The sequence below is a fragment of the Channa argus genome, chromosome 20 (assembly GCF_033026475.1).
Source record: "Channa argus isolate prfri chromosome 20, Channa argus male v1.0, whole genome shotgun sequence".
NCBI classification, from domain to species: domain Eukaryota; kingdom Metazoa; phylum Chordata; class Actinopteri; order Anabantiformes; family Channidae; genus Channa; species Channa argus.
Window position 1 is genome coordinate 13,419,313 of NC_090216.1, and position 25,708 is coordinate 13,445,020.

At 40.5% G+C, this 25,708-nt stretch overlaps 1 protein-coding gene across 1 annotated transcript; it reads left to right on the forward strand.

Moving 5' to 3' along the window:
- Positions 1 to 12,472: 12,472 nt before the first annotated feature.
- Positions 12,473 to 24,367, forward strand: fscn2b (fascin actin-bundling protein 2b, retinal). Its single transcript, XM_067489374.1, has 7 exons — positions 12,473 to 13,279; positions 13,584 to 13,682; positions 13,843 to 14,569; positions 21,470 to 21,626; positions 22,082 to 22,203; positions 22,327 to 22,494; positions 22,630 to 24,367. Exons 2-7 carry the CDS (start codon positions 13,590 to 13,592, stop codon positions 22,833 to 22,835), a joined length of 1,473 nt encoding a protein of 490 aa, XP_067345475.1. The 5' UTR covers positions 12,473 to 13,279; positions 13,584 to 13,589; the 3' UTR covers positions 22,836 to 24,367.
- Positions 24,368 to 25,708: the final 1,341 nt, after the last annotated feature.

Below are 25,708 nucleotides of genomic sequence, written 5' to 3' on the forward strand. Positions count from 1 at the left end.
AACGAGCCAGTGTCTTCAACATCATGACCATGAAGCGAGCCAATGGAATCCAGCCCCATTCATTTTATTAACACTTGTGGTTTGTTTGACTCTAACATGTCAAAATGTCTTCATTACAAAATGCCTAGTGTGGGTTTTAGTGTATATCTGGCATTAGAAGGCATCTCAGATTCTTATTTTATTAACTTCCCTCCAAGCTTTGACTCTTATTACCAGAAGGCCTTTTTGGCTCTGTAACTCAAAACCCTTGTAGCTTCAGATTATTGAAATTGATAGGCAATTTTATAATGCTTTAAATGAAATTTCTGTATGAAGCTCCAGTTGCATGTGTGCAAATCAGTGACTTCAGAACTGGGTGGTTTGTGACATCTTGTGGTGTGAAACAAGGGGACTTCCTGTCACAAGCAGTTTACTTTTCAAGCTTCACTTTTCATGATTTAAAGGTTGAGACTAAGCATGCAGATTTAGGGATCAGACCAGACATTAGGACATTTAAATGTGGGTACTGTACTTTTCTCTTAGAAACATCTAGACAAGAGGACTTTCAGAGCATGGCAAATGTTACACAAGTAAATGGCAGCTGAAGATAAAAATATGGTAAAAAATTTTTTATATATATTTGAGTAGGTTATGTTTTATATTAGTTTGGCTTTTTTGTCATATTTGAGAAAGTTACAAATAGTAATATATTTGATGATCCTCTCATTTATGAGACAGTAAAAAGGATCCTGTTAGACAGTGCTGGTTGGGCTCTAAGAGTTGTTCTACATAAACATCTTGCAAAGATCTTGTTTAGCACATACACATAGCTGTATATTAAATCTTAAAGTCTTCTTTTATGCTGCAGGGATCTGGGGTCAATCTAGACAATGACACCAAAAGCGATAAAGTACAAAACAGAACTATGCATTGTTTTCTGGGTGAGCATAAGAAGTGAAATGGGAATAGGAGCCATGTGAGATAAGGCGAAGGGATGACATACTGCAAAGGAAGTATATGTTTATTAATATGCTGGATATAGCCAAACTATATTTTAAAACATTAGGATAGTTATTAACTATACACAGAAAAAAGAGCTTCTGAAATTATTCCCAAAGCTTGGCTTACAGTTGGTTTATTAAAAAATTACTTAGCCTGTGATTTTAGTTATATTAAGTCTGAGATAATAACAATAAGAAAAATGGTCATTAAAATAATAAAACAACCAAAACTGAGAATATACTGTGCTATCGAGCAAACTTACCATCCTGTGCAATGTTACCTAACCAGATCCCAGAGGTATTAAATCCAGATGAGGACAAGTGTGTCTTCAATGTGCTTTGAGTCCATTCACTCTTCAATTTAATGCTTTTCCAACTGTGATCCAATCACATATTTTACCAGAACACTTATTTTTGGCAAGGGTGGTGTGATAATGTAGACATAATATAGACTCATGACACCTACACAATTTCCTTCCTTTTGCATGGTCTAACCCCAGACATATTTCAATTAATTACTGTAGCGGTGTCCCACATTAGCCCACTGGACAGAAAACAAAGGTTTTTCAGCTAACAAGCAAAACCACAAATAAACCAAATAATTAATTTATTCTTGAGGCAATGGCTGAGTTAAGCCAATGAAAATGAAACTAAACACCAACTATTATTCAAAGCAGAAGCAAAGCCATCTGGTTTGAGTTTATATCTCTATGTGCATGTAATTTGTGCTGCAGTTGATCTGAGTACTGTGTAAACACATTTTGATACACTTGGGGAAAGAGAGAGAAGAACATCAGGACAGAGACGAGTGATGTGTAGTGTTCACTTGTGAACTGTTCTCTTCTCCCTGTCTCTCTCATATAACTTTTGGCATGTTAATGGATACAGCACACTCAGCAATATTTCAAGGTATGATAGAGGTGCAAAAAAACTTTCATGGCAAAGCAAACAGGCTTCGAGCTGCTTAGGCTTGTGTTGACAAATGGAGAGAGAGCATTAAGTACAGTCAGAAATGGCAATGTGAATCCCCTGAAGAATAGAAGAAAAATCTGACTACTTGGTTAGACCATACCCATAAGGTTGGGGAAGTCTCACACTCGCGAAAACACACGCTCACACACACACACCGTCCTCTAAGGAGCCCGGGGCCTAGAGGGAATAATGGTTAGCAACCTGAAAAATGCCCTCATCACAAAAGGCCGCCGACAGTAATAAATGAAATAGTTGAGCCAAACACATTAATCCATGCCGCTGCCACTGTATGAGCGTGTGTGTGTGTATGTAACCTCACGAGTGTTATTTTTCTGCACACTGCTGCTTGTGTCCTGTGCTTTTTGTGGGCACATAGTGTATGCATCTATACAAGCCTGTGTTTGTGTTTGGGCATGCATGCGTGTGTGTGTGTGTGTGTGTGTGTGTGTGTGTGTGTGTGTGTGTGTGTGTCTGTGTGTGTCTGTGTGTGTGTATACACATGTCTTTATTGCCAACTTCAAAGGGCTTTTTAAGGGTCAAGACTGGGTTATAAAGTCAGGGTTAGAATTAGGTTTAGGTTAGGGTTAGTGGAAGGGGCTAGGGATTGCGTTTTGCCAATGAGTGTCCTCACAATTATAGAGAGAGACACAAGTTTGTGTGTGTGTGTGTGTCAGACCAAGCAAAGGAAGAGAGAGGGACAAAAAAGCTGTGACAAGACTGGAGTGAAAGTGAAAGGTAGTAACACACTGTCGAAGAAAATGCTCTCGCTGTCACTCTCTTTAGGCTACATTCACACTAAGCATGTGTGGAAAGCGCTGTTTACATGTGAAAATGATGTGTGTCGAATCCAGTGTCGTTCAGCAAGCACAGACTGCAATTTAATGTTATGATTTTTTATGAAACGGCCTGACAAAATTAACATTAACAGATTGACAGACGGAGTGGAGACTGCCCTATAAAGAAGAAGAAGAAGATCTTATCACTGACTGTCTTTTTAAGAGCTTAAAACTCTTTTGTGATCTAGCATGGAGATGTTAAGTTAGACATTGTTAGAGTCAGCACAGCTCTGCTTGCTGCTGTTCCTTTTCATAGAAAATTATCTGAGATGACCAATTTATTACTATGACCTGTACCTGGACCTGGAGAGGAGTTCTCCATGACTTCAAAGGAACAATTTGGCATTATATCAGATATGCTTTTTTGTTTGCGAGTAGATCATTAGACAGTAGGATAAATACCACTTGCGTGTCGGCCTATTAAATATAAAGCTATAGCATGGGTATAATCCACCAAGCTGCTACAACACACCAGGTTATTCATCAAGGATAATTACTTGTGTTAAAATCAATTTGTATATTGTCTGTGACTTTGGAGAAGCTAAAAAAGTCAGAGAAACCACTCCCAGTGATGTCATCAGACCTTTTTTGGGTGCTGTGTGTAGATGATGTGAGCCTTTCAAGGCAATGAGGGTCTAATAAAAACCATTAATGAGTATGATACTCAGTAGTGTGGGAATTGTGATTAAACATTTTGGAGGTTGGCCAGGTCTAAAAACTAAAAGCCACACATCTCAACTTTTACTGCTTTGATTTTAACTTTTTTAACCCCTTTCTTCCAAATCCCAAGACTGTGTAGCAGTGCAATGCTAATCTGTTGGAATGCCCCTTTAACCTTACTGACACACAGTGCCTGACCGGGCTCACAACATTGCTTTCCCAAAAGCCACTTAAAAACACCAACATGTGCAGTCAGTGTTTTACGATTTATCCAGTCTGCTGAACGTTTTTGAAAAGCTTAGTTTTCAAGTGTCAAAAATGTCAGCTTGGAGAACAACGGGGGTTTTTTAATTTACGTGTTGATGTACTCTCATTCTTGCAGCTCTTCTTGCTCTCGGATGTCTGGCCTCTCACTTTTTCTTCCACTTTTTTCACTTTTGTTTTCACATCTCTATCACTTTCTAAACTGTATACATTTCTTTCACTCTTTGGCTCTAAACTGTGTATTTTTAGTCACCATTTAGCCTAACCTTCCTCCTGCCTTCATTCTCTTTACCTTCACTCTTTTGCTCTCTCTCTCCAAACTGTGTATATTTGGGGCTGTCTGTGGGGAGTCGGGGGTCATTATTAATCTTGCTAGCTCTCCTAGCTTCAGGCATAACAGCAGGGCAGCATCTGTGTGTGTGTGTGTGTCTATAAGTGAGAGGGAAAGGAGTGGTTGCGAATGAGTCAGTTATGCTGTTCGAGTAAAGGTGTGAGGGGAACATGTTTTTGTGAGTGAACCATGTGTATGCCATTTAGGTGTGCAAGCCTGTGTGTGTGTGTGTGATTCGGTGTATGTGTGAAGGAGATGGAAAGTGCATTTTACCATGATGGATCATGAGAGACCCACATTCTTAATGCACACTCGCACAAGACAGACACCCATGAGAAATGAAGGGGAGAGAGAGCAGGGAGGGGGCAGGGAGAAAGAGGTGATGAGGAAACAGGGTAAGAAAGGACAGAGACAGAGAGAGCAGGGAGAGTCCCTGTTCCTCCTGAACTCATTAACCGTTGTCCTCTCCACCCTCCCTCTCGCACTCCCACAATGCCGAGCAGCGGCGTGCATCAATAACACCAGTGACAGCACGATGGGGACGGGTCAGACAAGCAACCGCCATCTCCCTGGCAACCACCACTACGGCCACCATCACCACAACAACAATTGCCGAGCGCACACGGGGGGTATCCCCCTTCCCTGCTGGCCCAGCTCCCCTCCTGCAGCCATCACACAGCGAGGGCCGCCGCGCCTGCTGCTGCTGGATCAGAAGCGAGCTAAATCCGCAGCACGGTTCCAGCGTAGGATGAGGCGAGAAAAAGCTGACTGATCTCAATTCTGAGGTGAACTGAATGGGCAGGAGATTCAATCTAAGCTGAGTTTAGCAGCATTATTCAACAAGCCGAGAGGAGGAGGAAGGGTGAGGCTTGGTCTGAAGGCAGAAATCCCCGAGAGTCCCTGTAGCTGGTCTGTGAGGCCCGCAGATTGTCGCTAGTTACCCAAATTCAAGACTTATTATTCACAAGCAAGTGTGCACAGGCATACAGTAAAATTCTGTCAGTTTATAGTAAGAAATGCTAATGTGGTTAATATGATTTAAAATGCTTGGTGGTCGCTGCACAAAAATCCAAAATAATTTAACTCAGGACTTATCTGACCCTCAAATATTTGTTAATTTATAAACCAGCAACTGTTCGTGTGTTTGACATGTAAGTAATGCTAATATGAGAGAGGGGTGTGTGTTAGGAGACCTCAATTTTTTGTGTGACTCTTTTCACACTGAGCTGCACTCCTTTTCTCCCATACACCACTGTTTAGCTTAAAAGTCCTGATAAACATAAGCTAACTGCCTGGCACCACACAGCAGATGAGCAAAGTTAGTGTAACTTGGAAAGAAAAATAAGTTGGTGAGCTAAAGAGCCAGTTATGGTTCTCCAAAATCAAAAGACAAATTCACTAGATAACCATTAACATGAATCAAAATACTGTCTGCTAGATGTGTAAGTGCATAAAAGCCCTGTCATGTTGGGGCTGTTTTTCTGCCTCCTAGTGGCAAAAGAATTCCCACGGCTTTTCAATTTCATTGTATGGCTAAATGGAGGACAAAGAGAGTCCAGTCCTGCTTATTGTACTTCATAAAACAAACTGGACACCTCATTATTTGAACCAGGTGATATGAACAATTATTTTGTTAGCATTCAACGACTCCCTGGACAGCTGTTATGAGGTTTTGACGACGTCAAAGCTTTTAAACTCTTAGGTTGAGAACACTGCACAACTTTTTGTGTCTAATTCCATTTAAGTGTTGTGTGATCTGGGTGCATCAATTTTTTATACACACACTGTGTTTTTGCTTAAAAGAAATGTGCCGCGATTACACTTAATTAAAGACATTCGACAGACTGTCGAGTCAGTTAAAGAGAAAAAGTAAATTATTTAGAAAAGTTTATTTTGGAAAAGTTTGGCAACATCAAATTATATCAATTGAGAATGGTTAAAATATTAACACCGAAGTATTGTAAAAGTAATTGAAATGATGTAGTTTGCCCGCCGCAGTCGATTTCAGTTACAAGGTTAAATTTCTTAAAAATGCCTAAAATCTGCGGCCATAATATCTCAGTGTACAAGTGGAAGTAAATCATAAAAGTTTGACTTTTTCCAGCATTTTAATAGAAAATTATAAATTTAATGCCCAGTAAATGTTAGATTCTCCTGATGTTTAGGATCTAACACATGTAATAACCCTTAACACTGTAGCAAAGCTTGCTCTGGTTAACTGCAGTGCATCACTAAGAGCCCTGGTGTTGGCCAAAGACACCAATGTTAGGTTAACTGGTGACTGTAAATTGCCCATAGCTGTGAATGGTCATCTCTCTGTGTATGTCTCTCGTGTTGGCCCTGGTATAGGCTGGCGACATGTCCAGGGTGGACCCCACCTCTCACACTATGACATCTGGGATGGGTTCCAGCCACCCCAGGACCCTAAACAGGATAAGTGGTTACAGATAATGAATGCTTGGAAGAGACTGAACAACTTCAATATAGGTTTTCAATATTAGGCAAGTCCTTTTTATCAGAATTTTAAATTATAAGAAAAAATATTTGGACATTTTGTAGTTTTTAAATTTTTACACTTTGAAATCCATTATTAATGTGGTATTCAGACCACATAAATTCGGAAATATGGTTTTTCAAAGTCAAATATTTCAGTGTAACAATTTAGGTAGGATTTAAATTTCAAACTAACTTTTCACTGGTGATTACATTTGCAAGATCAACAGCTTTCTGCTTGTCCCTTCAAGGGTTTCCACTGTGGAACATGTTCCGCACGATGATTTGGCAGGAGTTTTTACGCCGGATGCCCTCCCATTTTATCCGGGCTCGGGACCGGCAACAAGGCAGCCCATCCCAACCCGACGCTCTACCCAATGAGCCACCAGGGCCCCGTACTGGTGATTAAACTTAAAACTTTCTATTCAGATGCAGATATAATTCATATCTTTATGATAAGGATGTGCTTCCATACATGTCCGTCTAGCCTGCTTCAAGTCATTTTTTCCCCTCCCTTCAATAAACCACGAGTTCTTCATGACAGGATGTCGACCCGAACCCATTTGAAACCCCCTTCAAAAATATACTGACAGAGTATCAAAGATAATGAGTGTATATGTAATAATGCTGTAATATTGTGTTGCATAAAAGCCCACTAAACTAAGCTTTACAGTGAAGATCCAGCTCACATTTTGTTTCTTATTTCATACATTAGCGTACAACCTCGCTGTGATAGATAAAACGATAGGCCAGCGTGTGTGTGTGTGTAGTGTGTGCGTGTGTTTGTGTGTGTGTGAGAGAGAGCTGCATTTTCAGTACAGACAGAGAGCGGAGCGGCTGCTTACGAAGAGAAAATGAAGAAACAAGAGTCGGACTCGGGGAAACCGGCGATTGAAATAACAGGAAACTTGTGTCCAGAGACGTCGGCGCCACCGGCTTAAATTGATCTAGTAGGCTCATCGTGTTTTTGTGTGTTTTCGGGCCGTTAAAACGATCGCTGCGTACTGTCAGAGCTGAGTTCGCGCGCCTCCTGATAGATGAAGCAACGGCGGCGGCGCGACCGCCTGCGCGAGCCCACGGAGCTCGCGAGAGGGATATTTCCTTTCCTCTCCGACGGAAAAACAAGGCGGGGTGGAAGCGGGAGGGGTGTGTGACGGCAGCTTGGCCAATTATACAGCGAGAGTTTGTGAGGGCGGGTTTAGAAAGCGAGGTCTCAGCCAATGAATGCACGAATGAGGATCCGTGCCCCCACGTGGGTGTTGAGATCCAAATGACAATGACCGGGCCTTGGACCAATCACGGCCCCACAAGGTGTTAATCTTGGCGCGGATTGGCTCGCTGTTTTTCACAGAGTCCACTCACTCATCACGTTTAGCTCATTGTTATTAACTCTTTCCTACCACACAGGAAGGAGCTGCTATAGCCCATAAAACACGAACCCGCACTGTTATAGCCAAATGTGAATTAATGAATGATTCAGAGGCGGTTTGTTTTTAGAAACATGATACATCAGTTAATCCGGACTGTTTCAAAGTCTCGTTTTAGACACATTTATAGAAAAGCGAGAGTAATATACTTGAGAACACGGGGAGACCAGCCTTTTCAACGTGTGTTACCCTGATCGTAATCAAATCGGCATGCAAGAAAACCAATGAGATTAAAAGCACATGAGAAATGCGTGCTTAGCAGTGAGGTATAACCCACATTCACACTTTCAGGCCTTAAAATATTTGGCCAAACGCGTTCCTGCGATGTCTGCATTGCATGTCAGAGAAAGACATTCAGGTATAGTGACTGCAAATGATTGATTCAGCGAAAATAATCCAGCCCGCCCCCCTCGTTTTAATTGCACTGATGTTGTGGATAACGCTTCACGTGTTGTTGACGCCTTTAATTTCTGCAATGTCCCCCCAAAAGCAATAAGAGACATTAAAAGCAGCAATTTAAATAGCACTGAGGTCCTTCCCTCCTACGCTGTGCAGTCACACAGGCACCAACACCGACAGACCAAGCATCAATCTTCTCTCTCTTTTTTTAACCTCCAAAAAATATATAGCTTAGGCAAGGTTTCTGTAAAGCAGCCGGTGTAGAGGACTGACACCGCCTCTTAGTGGTGGCTTTTGGAATTACAACGTCATGTTGCCATACAATATGACAAACTATTTTGAATTATTGGTGGAGTCAAGTTTCTTTTTTTTTAACTTTTAAAATGTCCTCTAATATGTCGTGGGTTCATGAATTTATTTATAAAAATAAATATAATTTCATTACTCTTTAATCCCGTTGTCCATTGCATTATATAACCCTGTTAAATTACTGTGGACATTTGGCCAATACAGCAATTTTGATTCTGATTCAGCAGCATAACGAATGGCTGAGCGGTAGGTCATTACTGACAGCAGATATCAGAGAAACATTCTGTCAATCTCAAAAGTAAGTATAAAGAGGAGAGATGTGTGAAAAAGGCTGTACGTGGAGGGCAGAAAAAGGTGGAAAGAGGTAACTATGACATGATGGGAAAAGATACTGAAAGGTGAAACAAGTGGACATATCCACTAAGAAAAAATATGGTGCTCATTTTAGAGGTGAATTGGAGGGTCATTTATACATACACCTACTTCTCAGTTCTCCCTAATTTTATTAATAGGTCATAGGTTAATTTTACCTTCCATTCATTTTTTAACCAAATTTGTGTATAAACCCAGATAGTAGAAATCTATGGAAAACAAATTCAATTAATTCTGCAGAAGTCTGTGTAAAAATTTTGCCTTTTTCACTTTTTAAAAATGTTTTTTTGGCCAAGTATGCAACAAATCAAAGAACATGTTTTTTGTTTTTTCATGATTTTATATACAATATACTTTGTGATCAGAATCCCTCCATACATTATCTGTAACCACTTAACCTGTTCATGGTCGCAAGGGGGCTTGAGCCTACCCCAGCTTTTGTTGGGTAAGAAGTGGGGTACACAGTGGACAGGTCACCTGTGTTTCTCAGGGCCAACACAGAGAGACATACAGAGACAGGCAGTCATTCACACCTAAGAGAATTTAGAGTCACCAATTCACCTAACAGCCATGTCTTTGGACTGTGGGAGAAAACCAACGCAATCACTAGGAGAAACTGCATGCTCTATAGAGAAAGGCCACATCCAGTTGGGGATTCAAACCAGGGTCCTTCTAGCTGTGAGGCTGCAGCGCTGATCAGAATCCAACAAAGCTTAAAAAAGTAAACAATTTACATTGACAAGATACACTGATGATATAGAATTTGGAATAAACTATGTACCATATCTCCAGTGGAATTTCTCTGAAACATGTTAATGGGATAGAGGAAATAAAAATAAATGAAGACAGCACCAGAAGTCTGGTGACAACTTGTTTTGGCAACACCGACAACCACGACAAGCACTGGACTCAAAGAATGATCCATCTGATCTCTGTTTCATTCACTTCACAACCTCTGGAACTGAAGGGAACTGAGAGAAAGGGGGAGAAGAAATACTTAAAGGAAATGGGGGGTTGGGGGGTGGTGCTGGCGGAGTGGGAGACTGTGTGTATTTGAGGATGTGTGTGCAGAAGTAGGGAGGGGGTGTCTGGAAAGTAGGGGGACACTGTGGGGTATGAGGCAGCACCCTGCCGTCCCAAGTAATGGCAGAATAGAACTTAATAGGGTAGAAAAAGGCTGGAGGCTGTTAACTCAGAAACGGTCATTTTGAATTCCCATTCTCTCTTAGTCACCCCCTTCCCTCTCATCCCTTCTTTCATGGACCTTCTATAGCTTTACATTGGTTTCTTATCCCTCTCTGCCTGTGTAATTTGCCGATTCTCCCTCCATGTCCCAGCATCCTCAACCCATACCACCATTCCATTTTTAGCCATTTCCCTCTCTTTTCCTTCTTCATGTGCTTCTGTGCTACCTCTTTTCCTCTCCTCATATCTTCCCATGCTTCCTCGTTCTCTGCCTCATCTCTCACCTCTCTCCCTCCCTCCTCCTCCCTCTGTGTCTCCTTGGAGGAGGTGTAATGATAGCTATTTGAGTGTCATCAGAGGACGACTGTAATGGCTTCTAAAGCACCATCCCACGGTTGCCACGGTGAACCTGGCACAGCCACCATCCCAGAATAAGGGGTAAAAAAAGGGAAAAAAAAACATCTGGTTGGCTATCGACAGGCGTCACCGTGCCGACAGCAGTAGGAGCGCTGGCACATCAGCAGACGATGACGCAGCCCCCAGGGGCCACAGAGAGCGAGCTAATGATGCGTGGGATAGGATACATATGAGGAGGAAGTACAGTAATAGTGATAATAGTGATAGTAATGAAAATAATAGCACTGATAACAATAACAGCATATGACTTTTTTGATTTGTGAACAGCGCGTCTGCGTCCCCCTTCCTCTTAACCCCTCTTTTTATCATGTGTTCTCTATGTGTGTGTAAGTATGCATCCATATTTGTGGGGATTTGTGGCTGTATTTAAGAAAGAGAGTTCTAAGAAAAGGAGTTTCATGCACGCAACAGTGAGAATCTGGTGTTCTTTTTTATTTTTCAGTTTTATGTTTACAGAGCAGATTACACACATACTTGAACATGCATCGCTGCAGCTCCTCTTACCAATATGAGATCAGGTGGCTCGTCCAAGTAGAGAAGCAGAGTGAACGTTTATAGTGAAGTGATTTCATCCACATCATTAAGCATGTGTAAGGAGTCACTTGAGGGCCTTTTCAATTGCCTTTGTCCAGACAGATTTCATAAAGTGTCTGCCCTGCAATGAGTTTGAATGGCAGATGTCAAATCAACTGACTTGTATGTGTTGACAGAAAATCTAAAATAAAATAGATTTTGAAGATGGATTTGCAGAGTTCACCCAGACTTTAAGGACTCGTGCTGGACTTTCTGTCTGCAGACCAGGGATACCTTTTTTAGGTTAATCAGTGTAACTCATTTGGACAAATTAAGTCAATGTTATTTCCCAGCAATAGTCAATCAACAAAATATCTTTGTCCTGGTAGATGTTGGAGTTGAGTCAACTACTTGTAAACGTTGTTCTTGCAAACATTTTTAAATACTAATATGTAATAATTTACTCCAGACAGGTCACTGATCTTTTCATGACAGTTTGTTGTTGACATGATATGATCTTTAGCAATAGAATAACACATAAAATGCTGACTGAGAATCATTTTTAAGTGCGCAAGCAGGGCAGCTGATCTCAGTTTCTGTGTTTGTGTGAATCTTTTGTATCACTTTTTACATAAGTGCTGCAATTTATGTCTCGGTCAGAAGACGTAAATCATTGGGTAGATGGTGTTTACTGTGAACCCTGAGACCTTTGAGTGACCTTTCTGTGGGTGTGTGGTTGTGTGTGTGTGTGTGTGCCCACATGCATGTGCTTGTGTGAGTGTGCATGTGTGTGTGTTTGTTGGAAGAGCAGGGGGGGTAATGCCTGTAGATTAGTCAGCTTGGGATGATTGGGTTGAGGATTAGATGGATTCAAGAAGAGACACAACTGTTTACTCTGCAAGGAGGATTTGTAATAGGCTGATTGGCAAAGTTGATTACTCACACACACATGCACACACACACAGTATGCCACCCCACACATATTAATTTAAAACCCTATATGTTGATTAGCTTGCTATTGTTGCATTACAACACCTGCCATCTCCTGTCCCTTTGCTTGTCTCCCAAATTCAGATGTAAAGTCCGAAACCTGGCTTCTCAGACACTTCTCCCCATTAGGACTGACCCAGAGAGCATGCAATAAGAGAAGGTGTGTAACTAAACCCTCAGCATAGGCAGGTAAGGAGAGCTGCACTCAGGCAACTGCCCCAAAGGCATGGGGAGTGCTCTGGTTACCCATCACTATTTGTGTGTGCATGTATGTGTGTGTGTACATTGTTTCTACCTACCTGTCTTTATGTGTCACCGAAAGGGGCGAAGTGGAGAGCTCAGAATAAAGTGCAGAGGTAGAGAAAGGCAGGATTATACACATGGCAGGTTAGAGAAAGGTAGTGAGGAGAGAGAGAAGAAGAGGATGGGAGGAAAAAGCGACACAGACAGGTTTAGGATTACAGCAGCGAGCACCCTTTGTTGCTGAGTGCAGTTGTGATGGACACCTTGTGTTTAGGGAAAGAGTGAAGAAGTCTTTCAGTGCAGCACAGAATTTGCAGGGCCGCTGAGGATGTTCTTCTTCACTGATCAAACTTGTGTCTGACAAACGAGGGGGCCTAGACTTCAAGGAAGGTGAAGAGAAGGGTCAGAGTATTTGATGTGATCCAAAGATAGTAGGCAAAGGAGAGGCAAAAACAAAACCACAGGGGGAGTCTAGTCAGGGGGGACCAAGTGATTGAGCCTTCAGGGTGAATAACAAGTCAAGCAAGAAGAGGAGTGACGCTGGACAAGACCAAACTGTTCAACAGAAGAGAGAGAAAGAGAGGGTCAGCTACAGAGAGGGAGATAAGCATTCAAGAACAAAATTAGTCCACTGGGAAAGAGGGGTTGACGCCGGACTGAAGAGAGATCAAGGTCAACTTAAGCTTTTGCTGCCTCTAACCTGATTAGGGAGAAGAGAGGAGGTGGTGGAGATGAGCTGGGAGACCCGATGAACAGAACGTGAGAGCCAGCAAGAGAGGAAGAAAAAGAAAAAGAATTACAAGAGCACGCTTGGTGAAAGAAAACTCTTAAATCTGGGAACTGGAATTAGAGCCACACAAACTGCAGAGGGGAAGCCACAAAACCACAGTAAGTAAATTAGGAGGCTGTAGATGGAAAAATGTGCAATGAAGCCAGGGGCGAGGGGAGGAATTTGTGGTCATGGGAGTGCTTTATATACTGTACCTTAATGAAATGATTTCCTGTCTTTGGGACTTTTTATTTCATTTTTCTCTGTGACATGACCTAATTTTAAACCACCAAATTTAGCCATACTCCTCACTTCAAAATGCCAAGTGATGTCATCTTTCACCCGCTCTTCTCCACGCTTTCCCTTTTTGTTTACTTGTCTGACCCCTTGTTGCCCTGCACTGTCACCCTTCTGAATCCACAGGTAAAGATGCCTGCTAATGGAAACAGCCCCTTAAAGTTGCAGTTTGGTCTAATTAATCACGAGGGACGTTACCTCACTGCCGAGGCCTTTGGCTTTAAGGTACAGAAATGCAAGGCAGAATGATAGTATGATAAAGGTGAGATGATTGTTGGTGTTGTATAGGGCCATATTCTGTTAAGCAGACACATGAGTCATGAAGGTTTGTTGTAGGATGAAAATCCTTTTGTGGTCTATGTTTGAATATTTCTTTGTTTCTCAGCTGAATGCATCAGCTCCAAGTCTAAAGAAGAAACAGATATGGACACTGGAGCAGGACTCCCAAGATACACAAGTAGTCTACTTGCGTAGCCACCTGGGGCGGTACTTGGCCTCTGACAAGGACGGCAAGGTCACCTGTGAGGCAGATGGGCATAATTCAGACTGCCGCTTCCTCATTGTGGCTCAATCAGATGGGCGCTGGGCCCTACAGTCTGAGCAGCACGTCCGTTTCTTTGGGGGTTCTCAGGACTACCTGTCCTGCTTTGCCCAGGTAATCACAGATGCTGAGCTGTGGGCAGTGCACCTGGCTCTTCATCCACAGGCCAATCTGCTGTCTGTGGCTCGCAAGCGTTATGCCCACCTCTCCATGGAAGATGGGGAGATTGCTGTAGATCTGAACATTCCCTGGGGCGTGGCGGCACTCCTGACCCTCACCTACCTCAATGGAAAGTACTGTCTTAAAACCTGTGACAGCCGCTTCCTCAGCAATGATGGGAAGCTACTGACACAGAGTGGGAGAACCACAGCCTACACGCTGGAGCTGAAGTGTGGAAAACTAGCCTTCAAAGACTGTGAGGGGAAGTACTTGTCTCCCATGGGGCCAACAGGCACCCTGAGGTCTGGACGCTGCTCCAAGCCGGGCAAAGATGAATTGTTTGACCTAGAGGAGAGTCACCCACAGGTGGTTCTGATGGCTGCTAATGGTCGATATGTCTCCATAAGACAAGGTAGGACAACACAGACACATGAACAGGAGACAGGAGTTGCCATCAGATTGTGCTCTGAATTCTTGTGTGCACGAACAAGCTGCAAGATTTGCCCCTTCATAGAATCTTAAAGAGAATATGAAAAGTCTGATGAAAATGACAAAGATTGACCTTATGTGTCACTGAGGGTGGTCACACATAAGCGTTTAACTGACACAGATCAACCTACACACAACAGCAACTACAATTACTACAACCTTATATACAGCATAGAAACTGGTAGTAGTAACTGTAGTAGTTGTCGCGTCTTATTATTTCCTGCACTGTGCTCAGATACGTGCCCTGAAAACCGAGCCTGAGCCTACAATTCACAGGAAGGACATTAACTCGTGAATATCTTGAATATGCATGCTTAAGGGCCTATTCTCTAATGATTGACAGCTGATAAGGGATGCATGGTAATTGCATGGGTAATGTAGTATGCACATCACCATACATCGACATCACATTAGATAGTTGCATCTTTCCAGGAAAACAAGATAGATGAGGCTGATACAGGAAACTATCAGCTCATCTGTGAGACCTGAGATCATTTGTTTTAGGGCTGAATCTGATTTAGGTTTTGCCACTGTCTGTCTGTCTGTGTTTGGTCCCACACCAGTGAGTGAGGTGATCAAATGACAGATTTCCTATGTCCTCACGAAGAACTACAGGCTTTGATGATTCAAGCATTTGTGATAAGTAAGTTGAATTCTTTGAATGCTGAAAACACAAATGCAGCATGTACCATGGAAACATTTGAGAATATGAGATTCTATTTTTCCTTTAATCACCCCTTTCACTTGCTGTCATATTTACCCCCTGGCCTTGTTGGGTTATGGTGTTTAACACTACAGTTGTTCCCCTTGGGCTGCTTGTATCCTACATGCTTTACTGTAATACTCCATATGTGTTATGTATTTACTCTTCATTCTTGTGATGGTGGTGGTAGACTGTAGGGTGCATGTGTGATTACACACTTATAATAACTCTACAGTAAAGGGACATGCCAAGTGATTGCTGGTGGATTAGCAAACACCAACACTGCTTGTCAGCATCCTTGGCCATAGCAAACTTCAGCAGACGGCAGATTCTTGTCTGCAGGGTCGAGTTTCTTCAGCTTTCCATTCTGTAACGAAATCTTACGCCGCTTCATTGTTCCTGGATAGTGGTGGGAACTGCAGAAACCAAATTACTGAGAGCACTGTAAACTGATTGGATGAGGGCAGGGAGAAATATGTTGGAGAATGGAACACACAGAGTATAGAGCACAGTGCATACACAGTGCATGCATTTACATTCACACAGAGACATACTTGCAGCATGCTTTTCGGTTCCCCTGTCTCTCCTTTCTCTTCTTACACTAGTTCTGCACAAACAAAAGCTTTATCTTTCTCCGACACACTCACCCTCATACAACTATCCTGTCCTGCTGTGGCGAATGGTGAGGTAAGGTATGTTGAATTATTGATGAATTTTGCCCCTGTTCCTGGAAGGCAAGGGGGGGGGGGGGTCTGCTTTCAGAAACCGAAGCTGCCTCTCACCTGGGGCCATAGCTTCTGAGCTGCCAAGTCCAGTTCTAACCCACTAATCTAACCAGCTAACCCTGGCATCAGTCAGTGCATACGTGCTGCTGAAAATCAAGGATACAGACTGTCAAAGAGACAGTCAGTAAGATACAACAATGCAAAATTGTCACATCAAGATCAGCCACTTTCATAATTTGGATCCTTCAGGAACAACTATTACAATAAACGTGTAATAAAAGTCTTAAACCGATAATACTTTAGTGCCAGTACTTTGAAATACTTGTGTAAATATACATTGTAACCCTCTGAACCCTATCCTTGACGTGATGATTAAAACAGTAGAAGAGGAGAATGGAAAGAAGGGAAGGGAGGATACGAGTGTAGGAGGACTCTCAATGGACTTTAAAACAATAGAGTTATGTGTGGAGACAGGTGGCTCTTCATTCTCCTTAATCTCAAGTGCCTTTACACATAAATTAGAACCGTTCAGTACAGAGGAGTCATGGTGCCTATCTATTCCAAAGTGAGTAAAAATGTAACAAATAAATTATTAGCAAAAGGTCCTCTTTTTAAGTGTCACAGCAATGCAGCAATCTAATACAAAGCATTTCTGTATTTATTTCCTGTCAGCCCAGAGCTGTTCTTTATTGCCTAAAGTGTGTGTTTGTGTATGTGATGTGTAGATCTGTCATCATGTCTCTCAATACCTCCCCGTCTTCTCCCGGGCTAAGTGGTGTCCTTTGCCCTGAAAGTGAAAAGGAGATAATAGTCTAAAGACACATACTTTCCATTACGGAACATATTCACATACGGTAAATACAAACACACACATGCACAACGTAACGCATCCATGGAGGGACACACAGCTCTGGAAGAGATAAGAGAAAAAAAATGAAAGGACTGCAACAAACAAACAAACTAACTAACAAACAAACAAAAAACAAAACAGCGAATGCAGTTGTGATGGATGAAGGACTGGGAGAAAGAGGAAAATAAGGGACGGGGGATAGTGGCATCAGCTTACCATTAATAATAAATGTCAGAGCCATCTATCGCTGATGGATTAGCTAGATCTGCTCCACTTGCAGGCTGCAGGTAGGACAACACCAGAAAGTGGAGCTGGATCTGGGGTCTGATCCAAAATGTGGCACTACTGAAGCTACCTGTGTGTGTCTGTGCAGATCCTCCGGGGAGTGCATTGTGCTCTGCTGCTTAGTTTATTGGCTGTCACAGCTACAGTGACAACGTCTTATTTCATATGCTTGACCATCTTGTGTGTCAAAGATGGCCCTCAACACAGCTATAGATATCCTCAGATTCCTGGCTTGGATTTCAATGTATCCAATCTCTTTTTCCCTGGTCTCTTTCTTTCTCTTCCTCCATCCTTCCATCCTTCCTCTGTCTCCTTTTCTCTCATCTATCAGATAGCAGCTGCAAGGTGCCAGCTGAGCCCTGTCTGCGGATCATTTCTGGGTTGAATTAGTGTGAAATGAACACATGAAATAGGTAGACAAAGCATGACATTAAGTCGGAATGAGAGAGAATGAGAGTGATGGGCCCCCAGGCATCGGTGCCGAGTGGAGAGGCAGAAATTTATGCTTCAAATGCACTTAAGATCAATGATGATTTAACCAGTTGTAAGACCTGATGATACCTAGTTTATCAGGTGTGAATAAGATGTGATTAAAGCGTCCCGGTAACTCAGTGACCATGACATCTTTGTCGCATGTCATCCCTGTTCTTTCTCTCCTCCACTTTCTGTGGTCAGATATCAAGTTAAAGAAGAACACCCCAAAAGAGAACAGATGAGACTTTCACTGACATATACAACCTGCTAGAGCTCAACAACTAGTACAAAATGTTCTATGTCTTCTATGAAAGAAATGGTGTTTAGCTATTCAGATTGGCACATGCATGTGCATCTGCTTTAATATGCAGATAGAATTGATTTAAGCTTACATGCATTTATTTGTAGTCCTAAACCACTTAACTGAGTTGATCACAGATTTAATACTTAATATAGAGTAGAAGAAGAAATAGTTTTACCACACATACAACATGCAAACAGTATCTTTGTGTTGTGGGATTTTCACAAGAATGTAGCTACTCAGTGATTACACTCATTGGACTGTCTATCATGGAGCACTGAGATTTATTGTTTTACAAACTGTCAGGCTCTTACACACCATTGTACTGTTTATGCTTGAGTTGAATGGCCCCTCTTGATTTCTTCATTGTCAAATTTTCGTTTATACGGCCATTCTTAGACAACACATCATTATATTTATGTGAGTACACTGGCAACTATGCTTTTTGCTCACAGAGCACATGTTTGTTGTTTGCACCCAAGGTCAGAACAGAATCTAGGAAAACAGCAATGTTCTTCAAAAGGAACCAAAATCCTAGTCATTCATTTACCTAAGCAGAATTAAATCCTTGTTGAATTGTTTCCAGTCATCATCATTTATTTTGCAATGCTAGGGTCTGAAATTATAATGCATTTCAACTCTTGTCCTTTACTCAGCCATTTATGTTAATCAGAGAATTTTGTTGAGAAATGTATTGTGTATTGAAATAATTCAACGATGTAAGATTATTTTATTTTTCAGGTTTATTAATTTGTGTGGATTTTATGTTTGACATTTGTTTAAACATCCAGGACACTCTCAAAAAGAGATTTTTAATATTTCATTTAGAAAGCCATGCTTTATGACTACTATGGCTCAAGGAGTGAGGCAGCCGGTCAACTTGATTTATCATTTACTCACTGACCACCTTACTAACATGTCTGAAATATTTATAGATGTATTGTCAACAAACTTACACGTCCTCATGGTGTAGTGTTATCATCAGGTTGCATTTTTAAGTCAAAAAAAAAATATTGCCCAATACCTCCAAAACTATTGCTATTTCAATCAATCTGCACTTTGTGTTTAGTCGAGATTGGCAGATATTAACTAATGCTAATATGCTAAAATAAATTTGGTAAACATTACTCAAATAATTACTGCTAAAAATGTATATGTTACTGTTGTACTTGTAAGGGTGTTAGTATTAGTCAAAAGCATCGTTGTCCTAGCATCTGAGGTGGTAGAAGTACACAAACTCAATAATCAAGTAAAAGTGCAAGTATTTACTCAAATAAATACTCTTATTAGAATAGTACCACACCAAATCTTTACTCAAGTTGAAGTACCAAATTACATGCTCTACATTTTACAAGTACAAGTACTCCTCTAGGAAACAATGTATTTTCACAAGTATTGAATTTGATGTTATTTATAAGGTAGATGTACAGTTATAAATTACTAATATACTGTAATTTGCAAAACTCGCAAATTTAATAATTAGAGTAAAAAAACTTTATAACATAATTTTTTTTGTTGATTACATTTTGCATTAAGAATCTTCTTGCTGTAAGACAAATGTAGTAAAAGTACAATATTCTTTTATGAATTGTAGTGGAGTAAAAGTGAATGTAGCCTAAAATGGAAATTAAACTCCATTAAAGTACAAGTACTGAAATATTTCACTCAAGTATAGCACTTGAGTAAACTGAGTTAGTTACTTACCAGCTCTGCTTGGCATCACAGAGCTATTAGCACGGCTTGTCTCTGTATTCACACAAGTAAAGAGAAGCTGTAGTTTTTTTCTTTTTAATTCATGTATGAATGTTTTGTGGAACTAAATGTAATTTGTTTTCTAAACCACCTCTTTTTCAAACCACCTGCCCTATAATAATTGTTGAGGAGTCACTATTTTTAAAATAATTTCATTATTTTTTAAGCCTTGTGAGGTTATTTGCATCACTTTGGGTCATTTACGGTGTATAAAACAATACAGCCAGCTAATGCAGATGGATTATATTATTTATGTAGCATGTTGCCCTGTGGTTGGTTTCATTAGCCTGACGGTTAAAAAGAGGCTGGTAATTATCTGTGCATCCTGCTAAGTGTGGACAATAAAATCCTCTAGTCTTTTCCTGTTTTTGGTTTATTCTTTTATTGAGGGGATTGAGGGATTGGGCGGGTAGCACTCAAAAGCTGATTATATCAGAGCCCTGCTGTGAATAGGGCTGAGAGGCAGGGCTGAAGGTGGGGTGATGGAGGTGGGGGTTGAGAGGGTCAGGGGTACGAAGGAAGAGATGGTGGAAGGGAAGAAAGTGGAGAAGGACAACCAGAGATGAGAGCAGGGGGAGATAATAGGGGAGTGAGGCACACAGATCAGTGTTGTCAAAAGATTAAGAAAATATATTGGGGATATTCAGAGAATAATCTAATTTAGTATTTAGGCCCCTGCAATCTGTCGCTTGGTCGCATGACAAGCAGTTTCCTTTAATACAAACATGTGTGATTATGAAGAAGCTGTAACAAAATTTTCCAGTGGAACCTTTTGTAAAACAGAGAGGTGGGAACTCATTGCTTTTGTGTTTCTACGTTTCTTACGTGTTTGACACCAATTCTGTTCTATAAAGCAAAATACTGAAAAATTATTTTGGTTTCCTATAGAAGAGCTGTGTTTTGTTTGTGTAACCGCCATTGAGTTTGATTGTGTGTATGTGTGTGTGTGAGAGAGAGTGTGTGTGTGCGTGTGTGTCTGTTACACAGTTTGCTTTTCTCTTGATGATCTGGTGTATTTATGTCATTTGTTTCATATGTTTTCCATAAATGCTTCCAGAGGCCGAATCAGTAAAAACATATTTACCCTGAGGAAGGTACATTCTTACTTGGCACATCAGATCAAGGGCGCAGTTTAAGACGGAACTACTTAAAAATAACCTAAAATCCCAGGATCAGACGTAATTACCAGTTCTTTCATGCTGGGCCAAACTAAACATAACAATACAACCTGATTAGTGAGCTGCTGTGTCTGTGCGTTTTTGACTTGCCATTGGGAATCAAGCTAGTAATAAAATACGTCAGAAACAAAGTCTACAGGTGCAGATGTTAATTTGCAAAGTTACTGTAAACCATATGCAGTTAAATAATTTCCTGTAAAAATAATTTTAATGCTCTGAAACCCTGGCTGCCTTAATCAACTTTATACAGTGAATGATAAAGTTGTTAAATGCACTGATAAAAATGCCTCTGAGTTACACAATTACATTCTTCTATGATGGGAAATTAGGATGATACCTGAAGTTCATTACCCATCTGCTGTCATGGATTTGGGTTAAAATGTTTTAATATTAAAATTCAGCAGTTCAGCGGTAAAAGCACATATGCAAGATACCACAAAGCCATTGATAAATTAGCTAAAGGGAAAGTAAAGCCAAAAAAAAAACAAATGGGGAATTTTTGATGGATTTCTCTTAAAGCATCAATGACAGGATATGCTTACTGTGTTCCTCCAGGAGTCAGTCTTGCAGCCAATCAGGAAGATGAGACAGACATGGAGACGTTTCAGATGGAGATTGATAAGAAAACCAAGATGTGCGCTTTCCGCACCAGCCAAGGAAACTACTGGGCCCTGGTGTCCCATGGAGGCATCCAGAGTACTGCCACTGAAGTGTGAGTGAATGTTCAACATTTGTGCAGAGTGTAAAACAATGCATCATTAACTGTTTGTTTCACTTCTGCTGTTTATTTGACAGAGTAAGTTTACAAAATGAACTCTTATGCATCAAAACAGAATATTCTTAGATAAAAAAAATCTAAACCTGAATATTTAGATATTTATTTAATGAATAATGCAACACTGTCAAGGGACATGGGGAAATGTTGTAATTGATAATTTAGGCCAGTAGTAGAATTCATAGAATCAATAGAGATCTCTACAGTGACTAAAACTAAAAGGACATAACTGGGCAAGCTAACAGTGATTTTACAGAAACTACAGCCACTTGTTCCACCTGCTTTACATTGATTAGTCTTGCACGAGTATTCAACATATAATCACAACATTTCCATGAACGGATGTTCAAACTAAGGTATCATCTTCTCTCTTTTGTAACGCCCATCTCCAGGTCCGCAAACACCATGTTTGCAGTGGAGTGGCTTGGTCACAAGGTGGCACTAAAAGCTAACAATGGAAAATATATCTGCACTAAGAAGAACGGTCAACTGGTTGCTGTCAGTGACTCCATAGGTAGGAGACTTTTTTAGTTTTTTCTTTTTTGTCTTAATACATCATAACACAGACCTCCTCCATTAAATCTCTACTCCTACTTTCTTAGGTTTGATTTCATTGTTTGCTGTCACTTATCCTTAGGTGAGGATGAGCAGCTTTCTCTGAAACTGATCAATCGACCTATGTTGATCCTGAGAGGGGAGAACGGCTTCATCTGCCACCACAAGAACTCCAACACATTGGATGCCAGCAGATCAGTCTATGATATTTTCACCCTTCAATTCAGTAACGGGGCCTACCATATTAAAGGTCAGGCTTCACCCAGTCATGCAAACAGCCAGACTTATTAGATTGGCTGCTCAACTCTCATTTGCTGGTCTTTTATTGTACAGGTCAGCAGCAGAAATACTGTGACTTGACTGCGTGTTTGCTCAATTTCTGCAGGTGTCGATGGCCAGTTCTGGTACGTGAACAATGCCGGGCTGGTGTGCTCTGACGGCGAGGTCCCTGAGGATTTGACTGTGGAGCTCCTGGAGCACGGCCGCCTAGCCATCCGTGCTAAGAATGGGAATTACCTGCGTGGAGACCAGGGAGGCACACTGAAGGCAGACGGACTCAGTCTGAGCAGCTCAGCTCTGTGGGAATATTAATTCCATCAACTTATGGTTTAGGCTAATAGGCCTAACTCTGGTGCATTTTTTTGAGGTGATCTGCCACTGATCATCACTTTAGTATTAGTATTTACTGTAAACATAAACGTAGTGGCATTTCTTTACACATTTTTCAGTCTTCCTACTGCAAAGACCTTTCAATAGAGAGCTCACACATTGATATATGTAGGCCAGAGAAAGAGGACCGGGTTATGCTTATGGAAAATTAGCCAAGGGATGTTTTGTTAGTGTGACTGAACATTAGCACTTTAGAGTCTCAAATAAAATAAATAAAGATATGTAGTTTCCTTAGTAATGTTTCACATGTGTAAAAACAAGCATGCGGTTCACTTTCCCTTTCTAGTGTTTCCTCTCTCTATTTATCACTTTTTTTGACCTCTTACAGTTATTACATTAGTCACAGCAAGGCAACACAGTAAAGAAGTACCTGTAAACAGTAACTAGGTACAACTTTCCAGTACATTCAAGATCATTTTAACCTGCATGTGGAAGTAGGTGCATATCTGAAGTACACTTTGTTTAGGTTTGTCTAAAATGTATCTTTTTCTAAAATTCTTATGTGAGGATAAAAAAAAAAATCAGTCGTATCCTGTTTTTGATTCATTTTTCAAATCAAGGCCAAACTTGTGTAACAAAAGATAAATAAAGTGACAGTATTTTCCCTTATGCTGCCTCACTTTAAGAAGTCCCAAGCTAAAAAAAGGTGAGCACCTGTGCCTTAGAACAATAGTGAACTAACATCACACCATCTGCCAGTAGTGGTGTAGTGTTAAGACTTTTTTACTTTGCAGTACATCAGTGTAACAACACTCGAATGCAAGTAAAAATCCTGCATTCGGATTTTGCGTAGATATAGGGTTATTAGAAGCAAAGTATGGAAAAGTATCAAAAACAAAGGACATGTTATAACACATGTTACAGCTAACATTCTACCATTAGAGAAGCATAATTTTGAAGAAGCATTGGAGAAGTACAATTGAAAAAGGAACAGATGTCAAATATTTCTAATACAAAGTAAAATATTTTCTTAGTAATTTATAGGGAAGTAGAATGTGGCATAAAATGGAAGTAATTAGGTACAATTACTTCTATTTAAAAATTTTTACAGCACTTGTCTATTCCATCATTGATGCTATTCACCACAAACCACAAATTATGCGCCAATTGTGTTGTATTAATGAGCACAAACAGCTGTTTGAGCTGAATCCCTGCCTCCTGTAAGAACAAAAACGTTTGTGTCAACTGTGGTCAAATTTAATTTGTGTTAAAGACTGTGAAAATAACTATTGCTCAAGAGTTTTTACTTCTTCTTCATCATCATCTAATCTTCATCATCTGCAGTGGTCATTTATTCCTGCTTTAGGGTCCACCGTCATCATTTTTTAAACTAATTTTTATTCTTTGTTAAGGACTGTGTTAGAAAAACTACCGTTTGAGAAGAGAGGAGATTTCCTTGTTCGTTCCGTCTTTGTCTGGTTTAACAAATGTTCGCTGCTCACCTGCCACGAATGAGCCGCACAGTAGAGTCAGGATGTGTCACAGCTGCGGACATTTGGAGATAAGCAGCTTACACAGCTTGGAGCTTGACATGAGCAGGCCTTGTTTCTGTGACTTAAAGCAGCTGTGGCATTGATGAAAGTCTGGTTGTTCTACGAGTTTCTCAACTGTTGTAGTTGCTGTTTACCTGGTTTGCTGCTTAAGCCAGTTACTGGAAGATAAACTCACCGAGGCTCTACATTACTGCCACTGCTCTTCAGCAGAGAACTAAATGATTATAAACAGGAAGTGTTTCAGCCATGGTACAACAAAGCAACTAGTTACACATTGAAGATATGTTTTAAGGAATTTGCCCATTTCTCACTATAAAACGAGGTGTGGTTCAGATTACAGGTATTTTAATGCTGTAGGAAGAGCAGTTTTGGTGTTTTTTACCATGGTACAAGCAGGAGCGGCCACCATGGCAAATCACACATCAACTGTCATCCAAGTTTTGTATTGGTTTCTTATTTTATGCTGTGTTATTACCATGCCCATGTTCTCCCAATAAAAAAACCCCACCTGTCTTCACTTGACCATCCAAGAGCAAGCAGGCAACAGCAAAGTCATTCTTTGTCACTTCTCTTATGCCTTATGGCATTTAAAAAGTACAAAGGGTTCAGAACATGACGGTTTTTGTTTAAGAAAATCAGATACAGATGGCACAGGAGATAGCAGCAAGAAGGTTTGTGTTTAAACAGAAATGCTTAAAGCCTTCACCCGGTTAGAAAATATGTATAGTTTAACACTATGGACTCAAATAGGGGCTAATATGTTTTGTCAATTTGAAAGAAAAAGGTTGTACATGAAAAGCTAAAAAAAACATTATCAAACCATAAATAAGATCATGAAAAGTTTTTAAATTAAAATGGAACATTCATTATTTCTTTGAATTGTTTTTTATTAAATTATTGATTTAAAAAAATAATCATAAACCCCTTTCTTCTTGTTATTAAAATATTTTCATTTTTTTTATTTTATTTCATTTTTTTTATTGAATTTATTTATTTTAAGTTCCACCATTTTGCCGGTTTCAGATTTAATTTTTTCATTCATTAAAGCGTGAGTGAGGTCTCGTCTGAGTGTCTGACAGGCGCCTTGGGTGAAGACAGCCTTCCACTGTCTAAATGAAAAAAGAAAACTGTACAGTCTCGCTTGGATTGCAATATTTATTGATTGAAAACGTTTCGATAGACCTTAATCAGGGGTATGAAAAAGACATTACATCATTCCACCTATACACTTTGGAACCACTCAGTGAACAAGACAAAATACGCATTCTGATGAAGGTGGGGTTGCATTTTCCAAGCTGTGTA